Source organism: Notothenia coriiceps, unplaced genomic scaffold (genome assembly GCF_000735185.1).
Source record: "Notothenia coriiceps isolate Sejong01 unplaced genomic scaffold, NC01 NC01_scaffold00009970, whole genome shotgun sequence".
NCBI classification, from domain to species: Eukaryota; Metazoa; Chordata; class Actinopteri; order Perciformes; family Nototheniidae; genus Notothenia; species Notothenia coriiceps.
Window position 1 is genome coordinate 418,830 of NW_011342671.1, and position 17,500 is coordinate 436,329.

Below are 17,500 nucleotides of genomic sequence, written 5' to 3' on the forward strand. Positions count from 1 at the left end.
CTTACTTACCTGTTACTTCGTCTTACAAAACGCGGAGGGTTCTGAAATGTGTAAAGGCAGAAACGAAAGGGAAAGCCCAGTAGAACGCGAAATTAGTTCAACGTGTGAAACTCGTAAGTAAAACTCTACAACTGCCCTAACCGGTTTGAAAAAATCGCGCGTGTCAGGGTTTGTTGAATTAACCGAGCGGTAAAAACATTTTGTTTGTGTGCCGTTGTGGGCGCGTACGCTCATTTGCCGAACGAAAGACCGAGCATTAGTGTGGTTACGTGCACGTTTGAATTCATAGTCCCAAGGCTTCGCTGGTCACTTCAAAATAAGAGTCCCGATCTTATTACTACCAAAATAAAAGTGCAAAACGAAACTTTACCATAGGAAAATATTGGCATACAAATATAATCACTTCTATAAAAAGGTAACACATTTTAAATATAGTTGGACATATTAAAGATAATTTACAGCATTAATAATTAATGTCTAATTAACTGTGAATGGTTTTCATTTAACATTCGAAATGTATTAGTCTGGCCAATCCAAGACTTCAATGCTGAAGGGCCAATGGATCTATGGTGGGGGTCAGCACAAAGGTCAGGAAAAGCTACATTTGAAAGGAAGACAACGGATGACCAAGAAACTAGTGACTTGCTCAATTCATTTGTGAGGGATCTGTGAAGAACAACAGCTGCACTACTGGTGTTTAGTATACCAGCAATTGAGGGTGGACAAGTTTCCTACCACTTTAGTTTCAAATAATTGTGTTAATTACTTATTGTAAAGCATTCGAACATTGTTTTGTGTCACATTTTCATTATTAAGTTGATGTATAACTGTATAGTATCTTAATTATTTAAAATATAAGGTGACTAAAAATGGCAACCATATTTTCAGTTTTGGCAACCAAAAGCTGATGCCTGGTTACCTGGCAACCACTTTTAAAAGTTAGCGTTGAGCACTGCCAGGGAAGTCACACTTTTGCACTAGGTGGCATGTTGCTTTTTTACATTGAACTCACTCTCCCTCACTCACTCTCACTCTCACTCTCTCTCTCTCCTCTCTCTCTCTCACTCTCACTCTCACTCTCTCACTGTAAGTCCCACATAAACCTTCCTGCTGACACAAATACTCACTCAAGTAAATGCAGATTAATCCTCTGCTAAATTTAGTCCCATCAAGGCACCAATTCCTCCTCTGAACTGTGTATTTGTTTTAAGATGAAAGCCACTGGGCTGAGAGCCACAGACAGGAGGTTACAGACAGTCTTTCAAAAAGAGGAACTCAAATATTGTTTTTGTTTTTTCATGGGATTTTGGTCATGGGGCTTTAGAATTTTAATCGGTTTTGCATTATACAACATCACTCTTTGCCAGAAAGAGGAAATATTCAGAAGCTTTTACTCATGATCTGCTACAAAAGCTCCTATTAAACACAAAGCCTCACTAATATATTATTATTATATATAAATGTCTTCTTTTTCCATGATATTTGTTTTTTTATTATGTTTTTCGCATCGTTTGAGGAGCTCGCGTCATAAGATTTTCATTGCCATTTCTACACGTTAGCTTGTGACTATAGCGGATGCTTTCACACCGCAGGACTTGCCGTACTTTAGTGCCGGCACTAAAGTACCACGGCACTGAATCCGCCAGGGGGCTAGTGCCAATCGCATTCACGCCGCAGTACTTTCCCTGAGGCAAGATTACGCTGACGTCACTTCGTCTTCTTCTTCTCTGGGTTTACTGGCAGGCCGCAAAACCACTTCACGGCGAGTACAAAAAAAACCGAGAGAAGAAGAACTACACGGGGGGAGGGGGTATAAAGCCCACCCGCTGTACATGAGGCATTTATAGTCCTGCCTGAGTTTCTTTATTTTTACCCGGCATCCGTGTGCACTGTGCACGATTCCCAGCTCAAGTAGCTTTTGCGAACATCGCTCAAAACATTTAGAGTTGGGAACTGCTTTCTGTGGAAGCTGCTGCATCCCGTCCTCAGAGTAAATTGCCAGAAGCGCCGACACTTCCTCATCATTCCACCGCTCCGGTGTTGTAGTACGTGTGGTCATAACTGCTTTAAAGTACAAAAAAACTACTCGCTCAGGTGTGGATGTGGTTTTGTAAAAAAATGGCTGCCTAACAAAAAAATTCAGAGTCTAACGGGGCGTGGTTTGCAATTCGCCCAGCCAATAGAAATAGAACTCTTTTATCACCAGGTTCGTACCACCTCTCTAGCAGGGACTGAAAATGGCCAAAAGAGTTCCCGGCACTGAGTAGTCCCGGCCGTGTGAACGCGACATTATTGGTACTAACGGAACTAAAGAACCAAAGTACCAGGGAAATTCCTGCGGTGTGAATGCGGCTATTGTGGAATTCAAACATGCACTGCTTTTCCCTCATGATACAATCTTTAATAATGTGATGTGACACTGCGTCCTCGACTGCACCCATGGCATTCCTCAGCTTGTCTACTTTATTTGTAAAATAATCATTAAAATGATTTGCAATATCTGCTTGTTTGGTAATGAATTTAATTCATTACCAAACAAGCAGATATTGCAAATCATTTTAATGATTATTTTACAAATAAAGTAGACAAGCTGAGGAATGCCATGGGTGCAGTCGAGGACNGGAAGAGACACACTTTACGAGGACGGAACACACGTAGTCTGGCACCGTCGGAGCGGAGTTCCTCTCGCGCCCTGTCGTCTCTCTCTCTGTCTCTCCATCTGCTCTGACTCCCGACTCTCTCTCTGTCTACTCTCTGCTACTCCTTCCTCATCTCTCTCTCCGTCCAACTCGTTACGTGTCATCTCGAACCCTGGACTTACCGTCGGAAGGTCCTCCTTATTTTGTGACGACGATCGTCACCCACGGGTACCCACGGTCGGAGTACCGTATGATAAGAAATCACTAGACTACACACACACAACAACCACATACAGAAGGTCGGAAGGCAGCTATCTCGAACACACAAGAATCACTCTCCGATCTCTCTACTCTCTCTCTCTCTCACCTGATCTCACACGTCCATCGTTACGTGTCACTCTCGAACCGAGACTTACGTCGAGGTCCAACACTTTTTGACACGAACGACGATCGTACACGCACCACACAGACTTGTACACACAAGCCGGAGGTAGCAATGACAAAGAACACTACGACCACAACACACACACGACACACGAGCATCACACACACACACTGACGACACACAGACACACACACACACGCACACACACACACAAGTAAACACACTACACAGAACATAACATCCACACAGAGTCGATTCATCACGTACATACACCCAGACACTCAAATCAAACAAACACACGAACATACACCACATCCTATAAGTTAAGTCACATTACCCTGACGCCCCACCAATACCGACACTAGTAGCGATGGATCTATAGCAGACGTAACTGATATTACACTCGACATCACCCTACATAAAAATACAGCGACCTGTACAGTAGAGAGGAACAAGGAGAAACTCCCAGCTCGGAGATAGTACAGACGACATGACATTGACATAGGTGTGGAGACGACAGGCCTCACCGCACTACTACATTAACGAATATTCTGAACACGTACGACTCCTCCACCACCAAGGAGAAAGAAAAGTACGCGTTTTACACGAATGCTCAAATACGATGGAGTTATTAGTTCAACACATATCTATTCGTCCTCATTCGAGTAGTTTAAACTAACACACAATTCATGTAATCATAAATTTGTACATATTATTAGTAATACAAGACGACAATAGCATCTCTACACCTACTCGCTTGCTCATAGACAATCTTAATGAGTTTCGTATAAGTTCAAACTAAGTATGCTCGACCATATTTACCATGGTAGTAAGTACACTAAACAAGTTATCACAAAACAGTCCTCTGCCTAGACATTCGAAAATAGAAAACAGACACTCGTCCTTATCAATTCCCTCCTAAGTCTAAACACCTACGAGACAGACATACAATGCACTCTCTACATCACATACACCGAAAGTGTGGACCTATCCTCTCCCAGATCTATCTATATACAACTCTCTTCCCCCCCTATACGTAAACCGAGGATACTCATGTGATAAACATTATATCTACTTATCATCACTAGCCTCTATCCTCGCTCAACCCTTATTATGTACCAGACAGGGACGAAAGGTCCTACTCGTAAGGAAATAACCAGAACAAAACCATAAAATAATAGCACACAATCAGGAAAACATAGCAACTACATTTACTCCTATCAAACGAAGTACCTACGATATCGAACACAAGACATTATAGACACGTACCAGATATTATCCACTCAAGGTGTAGTAATATCCTATCGGTCGTCCCGAATACCAAAGTCAACACATCAAGTCAACGCACACCCACGACCTAACGCGTAACAAAACAACCAAAAAACTACCCCCCATCCAACTACAAATACTACCGATAAAGTCAGAGACCCGGCCCACCTGCAGTTACTCTGAAAAGGGCACAACCTTCACATATAAATAACAAAATCAATGATCCAAAACACTTACTAGACCCTTCTCTAACTCTGTATAACTTCGTTACCCAACACACTGGTATAAATCTTTGTCGATTACAACGCAATTCTAATGGACGAAATACATCATATCCGTTATTATAACCTATACATAATTAAAACAAAAATAATTCGTAAGAATATAAACGGTAAGATAATGCATATGTAATCAACGAACTCTCGCACAAGATAAAACGACAGAAAAGATATTTGATCTAATAACCAGAGCACTCAGGGAAGATGATCACCTGAATATCTGAACAAAATTCGTAATATTAGCATTAATATAATTTCTTTTCAGATACCACGTAAACTTACAAACCAATCGCGAAATATTTATGCACATTCTACTTTTTTATTTAACTTCTAAACATATTTTCTAAACCTAAAATAAAATTACTACATCCTACTAGAATGGCACCCACGATGACTTTATAACATGTTCCGTAAATCGAACTAAAAAGTAATCGACCACAACAATTTTCTGCGATCTAAGACCATTTTACTCAACAGTGTCGATCGTTTAGTCAGATTCATATGCACTCCCATATTTCTCTTACGCACTATAGAACAACACCTTATGTATCAACTCACCATATATTTTGCCACCCTCCCAAACTATGACATCCAAAAGAGACATCGACTATACACCTTCATATTTCCATGGAGCTACCATTGCGCCATACTTTGATCACCAACCCCTAAAGCAGCATCGAACAAATCACGATCAAGAGAATAAGAACGCATATATAGCTCCGACCAAACACACTCTGCAGACTTCACACGAAGAACACAATGATATAGTTAATGCTAATCCTACAAGCGATATTTTTTTTTACAAACCTGTAGAAGAGAAACTATAACTAAAGTAGATTTTACAAGTGTTTCCCTCATCCGTACTAACAGTACCTTCGGCTACTAACCCTAGACAAACTACGTACATTTACCAAGCCATCTATAGATCGCGCTACCATGACACACACAGCCAAGACAGGATACAGTACGACAACTGCACACGACACTGCCACTCGCAATTGACACGACTACAACTCAGAGTCCGAGCGAGTACATAAAACGAGGTCTTAGGGAAACATCATCTGCTCCGACCCACAAGATCTGAATAGGAAAAAAAGCGTGATAAAATGCAGAACCACAATAGACACCTTCAAAGACCCCTTAAATTCCAAAAAAAAAACCTCAGGCGGTTGTATTCATCTATCATGTTTCACACGTAAAAGACAAGAAAACTAAAAAGAGGCACTATCTGAACATTTAGTGCGCGACCAATACACAATTCTTCCGAACCTATTATCACGCTCGCTAACATTAAGTCGTAGTAACAGAAAAGTCCGCAACCCGAGAAAACCAAAAAACCTACCAAACAAAGAGAACGCCACACCAAAAAATGAAAAAAAGACCCAAAACGACCACAAAAAACAGCGTACCCCGACACTAAACACCCCAACAACACCGCCAAAAAAAAACACCAACAAAACCAACAACCAAAGAACAAAAAAAAAAAAAAACCAAAAACAACCGGCAAAATGAAACAAAAGAAAAAGTAATCTACCGACCTACCGAATAATAACACGGCCCACGAAAAACCCACTCCCACCCACTAACACAAGACACCCCACAACAAGACAACCCCCAACACACAACAGCAAACAAAACCAAAACGACAACAACACGTACACCCACCTAACACAAAACACACACAGCAGACACAAAAAGCCACCCCCCTAGTCAACCCACGACAACACTACGCCCCCCCCACACACCGCAAACACACCAAGCACCCAACAAAAGCAAAAACCAAAAGCATTACGCACAGCACAACCCAAAACCCACACAACCACTAACCACGCAAATAGAAAAAACCCACCCCACACCCACAACCTCAACAACCCATCAAACAAAACCTAAACAAAACACAACCATACAAAACACCAGCCTGCACAGTGGGGCCCGAGCTTTAGCTGCTAATGTACAGTTGTTGGAAGTAACAGAGAGTGACTGTGCATCACACACACACACGCACACTCTCACACGCACGCACACACACACACACACGCACACACGCACACTCCGCACACACACACACACACACACACACACACACACACACACACACACACACACACACATCACAGTTAAATCAGGAGACTGGTGCCGTGACTTAACAGTTTAATGTAAATCCAAGACAAAGTGTGATTACATTTCTACACATATACAATATGCATATGTGAGCATACAAATTCTCATTAATAACTCGATTCACCTCGGAGACCGAAAAAATGATCAAAAGTAACAGTGAATAACAAGCTATAACATAGTTCACCACAACGCGAGCCCCTTCTCACCCTACAGTTAGTAAAGAGGACAATTAAAATAACTATATTCTTCTATTTGACGAAGCGGTTTGTCTGTTAAAATCCTCCCGTAAAATGTACAATGCTATCATTAGTTTTTTCGAAGCCTAATATAAATTCACTCAATTTTTCTACAACGAAAATGATTAAGAGAAGCACACAACATCATAATGGTAACACAAGCGCTTAGTAGCAAGTACTCAACTTGTTAAGAGGTTTAATTAATCCTTCTTCTTATTGTCATTGTTATATTTATTTAAACATTCTATAAAGCCAGTAAAATATCCATTCTCATAACATACTTAATAATATTAGGCTAAGGAACAGGGTATACATAGAACGCTACATCAACAGATTGAAATAATCAGACATCACACCCCAATAAACAAAAGTAAATAAGCAAAGACAATTATCAGAGAAGTATACTAGGAAATACTGCAGCACACATTAGCTTTATCGACAAATAATGAGATTTTACACAATTGAGAAACCATACAGCAATGGACACAAAGGGGGTCAGGGTTTGATGCACTCTTAGGTCTTTAGAAAATGGAAATAACCAGTGTATGAGAAATGTAACTTATCTAATTTAGAGTTTAAAGAATGTATCAAAAGGGATTGTGACTTTGAAAAGCTAGGCTAGTTTCAGAACAATATTTGTATAGTGTAAACAGGCAAATCTAGCTTTGAATGTAGCTTTGGTCTACTGCTTAGATCCCATTTACCACAAAATAAATATCTTAAGCTAGAAATCCCTCTTAAAGTCATATGTGAAAAGCTACATATTTCAGTTATTAAAAGAAATACCAAAGATCTTAAAGGGCAGCACTTAAAGAGGATTTAAAGTGGGGCTTTACACAAATTAGATTAGGAAAACAATTGCATTTTAATCAGATTTGGTTCTTAAATTCTTACATTGTAATCGCCTCTATCAGTGATGGCATCAAACCTTGACCACCTCACCCTGAATTCCCCCAAAGGAATAGCCAGCAAAAGGAGCAGATCTCCTCAAATAAGAGAAAAAAAAACATACACTCTCATCCGAATGGGCTTTAAGAATGCTTGTGTGGCTAGATTATGAATTTTCTGGTGACAGAGAGAACATCAGATCATGGTTAATCCCCCTGATCCTCACCACTTGGGAGGCAGCTGCAACTATGCCAACGGTTTATATTAAACGAGAGCGTTGTGTGTTCAGTTCTTGTCACCTTAGAGGAGTTTGTGTGAAGACCATTGTAGAACTGTGAGCCATCATGCTCTCAGGAATGTTTCACCGGGAGCAAAGCTGGAAGTTTGAGTGTATTTTGTCAGAGAATGCCAGGCTTCATCCAGAGTGAGACACTGCCTTGTTTCTAATTGTATTGTCACCTTTGGAGGTATTGTTGGTTATTTGGAAGGCAGTACTCTAACAGTAAAGTCGCTAGCTGGGAAGGCTATGTTCACCTCAACAACACAAAAAACATTTTTTACACTCTACTTAAGCACATTTTGGTAATTGTAAGGTCACTCGATCTAAGTTATAGCTCACATTTCTGATTCCCGTTTTTTATAAAACACAAAACATTGGTTATGTGAAACAGAGTAATAGACAAACGTATCATACATATCAAGTCATTTTTCCACAACGTCGCGCATATAGGGCTCCTTTAAATTGGGTTTCATTTGAGAAAATAGCGATTATTTGATATCCCCCCCAATAATGAGGATAGTGGTAATTTTACATTATTTCTCTCACATGGGATTTTGCTGGATGTATAATTATTGCATCATGCATGGCCACAAACGGTGTAGAAATTAAATGAATGGCCACCCACTGAGAAAGATCTAAAGCCATTTCAGATGCCGCAGGTCACATATTACATTCATTTTGTGCGGGTGACCATGGTTTTAAAGGTATAGTTGGTACATTTTTGATTAATTCATTTTTTTTTTTTATGGGTCATTCTAATCCATGGCACGCTAATTTAAAAACAAACCTTTCAGATTACAAATTCATTTTCATACAACACCAATAAAGCTACAACATCGACAATGCAAAAGAACAAAAACTGGCTTAACATTTTGGAGAGGTTAGATAATTATTAACAGGGCCAAGTGCGAGGAGAAATGAAGGTAGATTGTAAAGAAATTCACTGTGCTGTATTAAGTATGTTAAATCCTCCTGTTGGGGGTAAAACGACATGTTGTCCAAATAATTTGTAAAAAAAATTAGACCAGGAGTTATTGCCTGTCTGCTCTAGCAACGCTGTGGAGGATTGCTTGTACTCTACTGTGCTGCACATGATCGATCTGTAGAATTCTTTGGTGGGAAGAGCGAAAAATAAAAAAACAAAGTCCTAGGGTGACAATGCTATCCCCCTGCTGACAGGAGAGGGGACCGGACACAGCAGTGTAGCATGAGTAACGCCAAATTCCCTCAACCGTGGAATGTTTCAGTAGTCTGTTTCATAATAACAGAAAATATTTCAATGGAAAATCTTCTCCCTTATGCGTGTGTGCTTGAGCTTGAGGAAATAAAGTAGATCAAATCAAAAGAAAAACAACAGAACAGAAAATAATGAAGTAACCAGCAACGTACTTAAATCACATCTCACATCTCACAACTCGGAAGTGAAGGGGAGTGTGGGGGTAAAAAGTACCAGGATGACACTCTGGGGCACGTCAAAAGATTTGTTTTGAAGAGATTTAAGTATTTCGAACCTAGTTGTGGTAATGTGGCAATCTATCTACAGTATAAGGGCCCCATTGGATTATCATCAACTCCACACTTACTATCACTAGCAGTGTTGCAACACTTTAACACAGGTGCACCCACCTCCACTTCATACTACATTTCACTGTACATCAACCCCCAGGTTACAAAATAGAAATGACATATAATAAAAACGCACACACTCTTGATAAAACATCCACAAGAATTATTGCAACAATCTCTAAAAAATAAACACAACATGTACTACAGCCATGTCAAAAAAAAGTTCAAGATAATGTTAAGTTAAAAAACAACAACAACAAAAGAATAATCACTTCAAATGCAGGTACTATGGCATACCATGGAGGAAGGGGGAGGGGAAGGCTTTCACTAACCCACCAGCGGTACTGATGTGACTATACGAGGACAAATGAACAAGGAGATTTTTGTATCATTGGCTACATGGGGGAACAAAATTGAAAGAAGCAGCGAACACACACAGCCCTATTGGTTCTCTAAGTGTTCCGGTATCCCGTTTCGGCTGGCGTGGTGATGTCTGCGGTGTACCTGGTTCGAAGACAAATGGACAGTGGCGACAAAATCGTCCACAAGGTGCCCTTCCAGGTGTATGCTGTGGCATTTCCCTTCTGTTCTGTTCCTGCATTTTTTTTTAGATGCTACCCAAACCTCAAGCGCGACAAATAACTTCCAATTATCTTTGAAGGATTCACGTCAGAAAGTGTGCATTCAGGTAAAGTAGTGCCCTCCCTTTTGGGCTCCTACCGACGACCCGGACTCAGTGTTTCTATCAACCTGCTCAGTGCCAACTTGCTACCATTTTAGTCCCATTTAAGATAGAGAGTTTCGCCCTGCCCTCCACAGTCCCTACCTAAACTGACCCTATGCTTTCAAACAGACGCCTCACTCGTGCCTACACAGTATCTCTCTCGAACAACCCTCGATACTCTGCCTCTTCTCTGCAGACCCATCCCTTCCGCCTCACAGAACCCCCTCTCATGGCAACAATCACTTCCTGTCAGGCCCTTCTCTCGGACTAACTTTTATCCTTAAAAAAAGCAACCTCTACTGTGTCTCAAACATTGTACTGTAACTCAATCCCTGTTCTTGAAAACTGAGCTAATAACTCACGCTGCATGAATTCCCTTAAAAAACAACAAATATATTCCAAACTAAAGCCACATTTTGGGTGATAGAGGTTTACGTCTACAGCTATACTGTACATTTTCATATTTACACTAATATCCAGAGCACAATGTAACAAGAATTTATCTATGACTTTGGTAAGTACCCCGGGCAAGTTATCTCATGCACACATAATAAAAAAGTCAGCGTGATATCTGACGTTAATCTTCATCATCTAACAGTATGCTGTCATTTTAGGACGAGAAACAGCAAGGGCTAAGCCTACACCTGGAAGAGAGCTACAACTGCCCCGACTAGCATGTCAAACCAGGGAAACATGTCGTTCTAAGTATAGCTAGAGTCTCTTGTGGCTTTCAGGATCCAAGCCAAGTAAACTGTGTCGGTATATCTGTAAGGCACTACGAGGGAACAATGGTCAAAAACCTAAAGACTGAAGAGAGTTTTAAGGAGGTGGATTTACACACGCATGGCTGACAGTAGCACACACAGACAATCACGTTGTACATGCCTATGTTATTATAACCACTTTGTGCAATCACATTGAAAAAAGAGGAACAAATAAATCTATTGGTATCTGGAAAAAAAAGTCAACTGGTGCAGACTGCTACATTCTAAGAACGGGGCCCAGCAAGACACCTAGCAAAAAAAATGAAGTATCGTCATAAAGGTGAAACATAAAAGGAAAGAAATATCTATAAATACACTAAAAAGTTTGTTGTCCTCTGTTGGTTATATTTCCAGAAACCTCCTCGACTGGAGAAGGTGGAGTGGTGGGGGGGGGGGAGTTGCCTCTCTTTTCTCCCCACACCATGGAAATATTAAGACAGTTCAAGGCCATCAATATTTTTTTCTTTGTAGAGCAGCAGGTTTCCGTATTTCACCTTCTCCCAATCTTTCTTGGGATTCCGAACTTCCAGTCAGTAACCCCTGTTCAACAGTCACTCCCCGAATTAATGAGGGGGGGATAAAAATAAAAAAACAGAAAACCTCCACTGTCCCAAAAGGCCTGTTTCTAAATTCCCTGTAAAACTAAAGAAACATTACTAGTAAAGTAAAAAGTGAATAATTGAAAAATAAATGCAAAAACTGGCCCTTTCAGGAGAACAAAAATTGATGAATGAAAGAAAATAACTTGAACTGTACCCCTCTGAAATTCATCCCCATCTTTCCCTTCTAGAGAGGCGGTGAATCTTTTTCTCTCTGTCGTTATATCTTCAAGTTATATGTGACAGTTTCATGAGGATTGCATGTTCCTCTGTCTCTGTTTTATGTCTGAGGTCGAGGAGAGGATGGGGCTCAGGGCGGGTGGGTTTCGGGGGGGGGCAGCAGCAGCAGCAGTGCTGGGTCAGGCTCTCCAGTGTCGGTCAGTGTGTTTTCTAGAGGTAAGGGTACTGGTTGACCTTGGTGGGGCTCAGCGGGTATCCAGTGTAGACAGTGGAGGCGGGCGAAGCGTTGATGTAGGCCTGGTGGGAGAACTGGGCCTGGTACTGGCTGTGGTGCAGGGTGGGGGAGGGCAGCACCCGGTGGCCCATGCTGACCGGGACCTGGTGGATGATGCTGGGGGGGTAGCTTCCGTGCTGGACTGCGTGGCGCACTGAGCCCTGCGACGCAACCAGGTGGGCCACAGTGCCGGTGGAGCCCAGAGTGGCGGGGGTGGTGTAGGCATAGAGGTGGGGCTGGTTGGGCAGGTGGGTGGCAGCCAGGTGCGGGTGGACATTGGCCGTGTGGGAGGGGCTGTTGTGATGGAAGTACTGGGCCTGGGTGGTGATGGTGGGGGTGATGTAGGCCTGCTGCCGCCGATGGCCGTTTCGCTCGGCTACCATATGCTGCTGCGCCTGGAAGTGGGGGGACAGAAAGGCTGAATGTCAGTTTTATTGCTCCTGGAGTTTTGGTTATTCTCATAGTCGAAATGTGATTTCTTAAAGGTCCTCTATTATACTGTTTTTCATCAATATATTATAGGAGTCAGATATATACAAAACATGTCTCCGAAGTGTTTGGCATAAAGTGGCCAAAATCTGATCAGCTCATTTTCAGACAGTTTTTTTATATAAAAGGATCAGGACAAAAAGAGAGATAATCTTTTTTTCTGAAACTTTCAGAATCTTTTTACACTTTTTGACACATGGTTACTGTATGTATAAAAGACATGAAAAAGGGGATTTTGCATAATAGGTCCCCTTTAAAGGAATAGTTGGGATGTGTTGAAGAGAGGTTGTATGAGGTACAACACCTGTTTGGAGTAAAAGATAACCCCTCATCATAACATCCAAACTTTGCCTTAAAACACTTTAAAAAATCTATTGGATAATGTCACAAATGACTTATGAACCTTTTGACATTTTGATCAATTATCAATTTCATCTCTTTTTTTTGTTATCTATGGACAGAGCCAAGCTAACTGATTGCCCCAGTTTCCAGTCTTAATGCTAAGCTAAGCTATCTTTTGGTAGCCTAACGTACAGACATGAGGTTCGGTTGGTATCATTCTTTTCATCGAACATAACATGAAATCACTAAGTAAGCTACATATATGAACAATAAATGTTATTCTTGTAAAACATGATCCTAAAATATTTAAGGTTTTGTCCACACGGGTCAAAATGCAGACACTGATATAACATGTGTCACCATACCTGACTGAGATTGAGAGGCTGCTGCTGGAGGGGGTGTGGCCCTGAGCGTTGCTGTCGATAGGCCACGCCCCCGGGTATGCCCCCTGGTAGGTGATGATTGCCAGACAGCACTCCATTGGAGGATTTGAATTTATAAGCTGTATTCTGATGGTTCATTAAATCTGCAAGGGAGAGGATATGGTTATTTGGGAAGAAGTAACAATGTAATAATGTAATGTATTAAGCTGTATTTTAGGTCAGGAAGGAACCTGTCGTCACAGTCCTCTACCTGGCATCAGGCGCTCACACTCATTGGGGACCTCGCTGTTCTGCGTCTTGAGAGGAGGAATGATGATGGTGCGGGGGTTCCCGTTGTTGTAGTTGTCCAGGATGGTGCTCTTTGTGTCGTAGCTGTTGTTGTTGGGGTGTCTGGACTCCACAGTGTACGGGCTGTTGCTGGAACAGTCAGAGTCGGGCGAATCGTGGACCGTCACACAACTGATGACATTCTTTCGCTGCTTTGTAGATGAACTGGAGGAAACACAAGTGGAAAGTTATTAAGACATTTCTTTCAGGGAATCAGATAAACTCAAGGGACATCAATATGATGATATCCTATGTCCTGATCAGATTTGACATCCCCTCTGCATACTGTGTGCTACAGCCAAGTACATACCCTGAACTACAGAATTTGTGTAAAAACTTTTTTTTAATTTTTTTTTATGCGTTCTTATTTTGTGTTTCTCATTGTAGCGTATCACGGCATAAAGGAGTTGTCTTTTGCACATCTCTTCTTTCTTGTTGTCAGATGACTGGATGGTTATAAAATTGATTTGACCATTGCTCGCAAAGTACCGCTGCCACAGAAATTACAACTGGCCTTGGATGGCCCTGTTAGCATTTTACAACTCCAGATTAAATTACTTTTATAGGCGCACAGTAATCTGATACTAGAAACCAGAGATGTGTCATTGTAAATGTTTTATATCATACACAGCCTTAGAAATCATATATGACCCCGAAACGATACAAGAAAAGAGGATAGAAAGTGGGCTTCTTAGTTTCACTGGTAATTGTGAAAACAAAGTAAGTCAAAGCAGACACATTTTAAAAGGTCTCATTTCACAGTAACCAGCATTAGTATTCCGAATGATATACAAAGCCCTTAGCATTTTCCAATAAGCAAAGACTAAGAACTGACCTTTTCTTTTGTTTGTGGTCATCTTCCTCATCTGTGTCGCTGCTGATGGTGATGATGCTGACTGCAGGGCTGGGCGTGTCGGGGATGATGATGGTCTGTCTGGGGACATGGTGCTGGTGCTGATGGTCGCGGGTGGTGCTGGAAGCCTGCTCCGCTTCGTTGGACCCCCACCCACCGCCCTGTGGGGGCGGGCAGTTGGAGGCCGAGCCGTTCTGTAGCACAGCGCAGCGTGGAGGCGTGTTCTCCTTCACCCGCTTGGAGCGCTGCGGGGACAGCACCGCCTGAGAGGACGACACCTCGTAGGCCGACATGTTCCTTCGAAAAAGACAGATAATAGTGTTAATGTAAGAAATCAAAAGGTGTCAGACATTGTGTTGTATGTTAATGAGTAACTTGCTGGGTGTACAGTGCACAGGGTGTGCAAAGTGTCAGGGGCCTCCACCCACATAATGATCCTCAAAGAGACAAGTACCAACCAGGAAGCAATAAAGAAACATAACATGACTACAAAAAGACACAAATAGACTGCAAAATGGCCAAAACAACAAAAAAGAAGACACAGAACGGGACTAAAAGCAACTAGAAAAAACTTTTAAACAACTAGGAAAGACCCCATGCAACTACAAAGAGACTCAAAATAGCTACATAGAATTTCAAAGCAACTACAAAGAGACTGAAACTGACTACAAAAAGACCCAATGCCACTTGAATCACTTTAAAGAGACAAACTGCAACAACATAGAGTTTCAAAATAACTACCAATAGACTACAAAGATACACAAAGCAACAACAAAGATAAAATAACTTCAAAGAAACAAAGAATTATGAAAGGGACACAAAATGACAAAAAAAAAGAGACTAAACAAGTATGAATTCTGTGTCCTGCTCTTATGCACAGTAGTAAAGGTGGAGGGGCCTTCTGTTTATCCAAGCCCAGAGGCCCATTGTCTCATAATCTGATCTGTGTATGATGATTTACTGTAAAGAGTGTGAGAGTACCTGGCAGACATCTGGTGCTGTTTGTTCTTTTTGGAAGAGGAGTTGTTATTGGTTGAGGGCTGCCTCATAACGTGTGCCACTCCCACATTGAGCGTCTGGTTGGATGGGAGCGTAACATGGCCGGCCAACAATGCTGGCTGCTGCATGATGGGATTATAATGGCCGCCATGAGGATGAGGATTCCTGTAACATAACACAGTTTAATGTTAGCACAACAGTAGGACCTGCAAGTGCAGCAACAAAGGATGAAATGCTGCAAAACACACTCATGTATTTAAAGGATAGCCAAACCCAACATTGGTGAGGTAAAATGAATGAAGACATGGAGTATGGAGTATTTCCCAGAGAAGCCAGCGGGTGGCAGCATCTAACTCTTCTAAGGAGGACTCAAAGGAAGAGAGGGAAGAAGTGAGGGAGAGAGGGAGGGCAGAGGAGCTGACACCAGCAGCTGTGGAGCGATGGCTCTGCAGAGGAAGTGCGACACTTTCCCGATCGTCTCTCTGAGGACAACAGAGCTGCCACTGGACAGGGAGGAGGGGGGGGTTTCTGGTCACAGATGGACAGCTCCCGAATGAATCTGTGCATACATGGCCCCAGCTGTCCTCCGCATACACATTATATACCTGCAGCCACCTTATCTCCCGGCAGATCGCCATCTATCCATCCATTTATCGAGTCATCACAGTGACAGGCTCTCCTAGACATGATGTCTCTACGTGTACACATATCCCGTCTCCCTGAGGTAAATCTGCTCTTATGAAAGCGCCAGTATACGCGAAGGGGAATGTGATTCATAGAAGATAAAGGACAAGCTGTCATGGAGTTACAGGCCCCTCGGTCAATCAGTCTTACGCCATACCATCTTCCTATAGCACATCCTGGCCTATAAAAGCCATAAAACTACTGCTGGCCTTTGAAATCAATTTATCTGAACTGACCTACAGACTTGCCCCTGATGTTAGGTGCATAAACTTGATTTGGCAAAGTGCTTTCATTTTGAAGCTTTAGAGTGATACATGTCAACCTATTAGATTTATTTATCCATCTCAAGAGGAAAGGTGGATTTGGAAACTGTAGGCCACAATATTCAGACATCAATAGAGGCTGGCTGGGAGCGGTGGAAAGAAAGAAAGAAAAGACGTGAAATGAGTGCTGTTCACCTCCAGTTGGCGAGAGGCTGTGTGCTGCCCATGGAGTCGGGGATGACAGTGGCATGCTGGACTGAGGTGTGGGTGAGCTGCTGCCAGGCTGGGGGGAGCAGGATCTGCTGGGTGCCGCTGGGCCAGGCCTGCTGAGTGGGGAGGACACAGAGAGGGGGGGAAGAAAAGAAATTCAAGTCAGAGAGGAAAACAAAAACGGTCAACTGCTACAAAACAAAGCATCCAAATATGAATTTGTTTGATGAAGTCTGTGAATGCAGTTAAAGTAAAGTTAACCATTAAATATGGCTGAACAATTAATAATGGAAGGATTCTAAAGGCAGCATAAAAAAAGGAAGTGGACTGTGTGACACCCAGAAATAATATAATATGGCTTCTTTAAAATAAGGAAATGTTCTGGTATATGGATATTTTTCCTCAGTATATTGGACTATATTATTGTAATGTGTAGGATGACCTAATATATAACCCTCTTTTATTTTATTTGTGTTATACCTGTGTTATATACGTTCTCAGTGTTATTATTTGATTTCAATACATTTAGAATTTTTGGGATTTGAGACGTTATACCTGTTGTGACCCCTTGTCAAAGAAACTGCTCAACTGAATTGGAGTACTAATGGATGTAAAGGGGAATGTGAGAAAATAATTAATAAAGAATAAGTAAAAAAAAAAGTAAAAAATGGCTGAACAAAGGGAAGTCTTTTCAGATTAGTTTGATGGTGTTGTGATACATAAGAGTATCTTTTATCAAAGTGCATA

General features: G+C 41.7%; 1 protein-coding gene across 1 annotated transcript in view; it reads right to left on the reverse strand.

Annotated features, from left to right (window-relative positions):
• Window positions 1–6,705: 6,705 nt before the first annotated feature.
• LOC104945708 (homeodomain-interacting protein kinase 2-like) overlaps window positions 6,706–17,500 on the reverse strand; it is a 12,412-nt gene continuing 1,617 nt past the window's right edge. The window contains exons 2-7 of the mRNA XM_010771416.1: window positions 16,739–16,944; window positions 15,579–15,761; window positions 14,580–14,894; window positions 13,668–13,909; window positions 13,400–13,560; window positions 6,706–12,598 (exon numbers count right to left, since the gene is read on the reverse strand). Of these exons, the coding sequence (XP_010769718.1) occupies window positions 12,140–12,598; window positions 13,400–13,560; window positions 13,668–13,909; window positions 14,580–14,894; window positions 15,579–15,761; window positions 16,739–16,944 (1,566 nt within the window). The 3' untranslated portion in view covers window positions 6,706–12,139. The remainder of the gene's footprint in view (window positions 12,599–13,399; window positions 13,561–13,667; window positions 13,910–14,579; window positions 14,895–15,578; window positions 15,762–16,738; window positions 16,945–17,500) is intronic.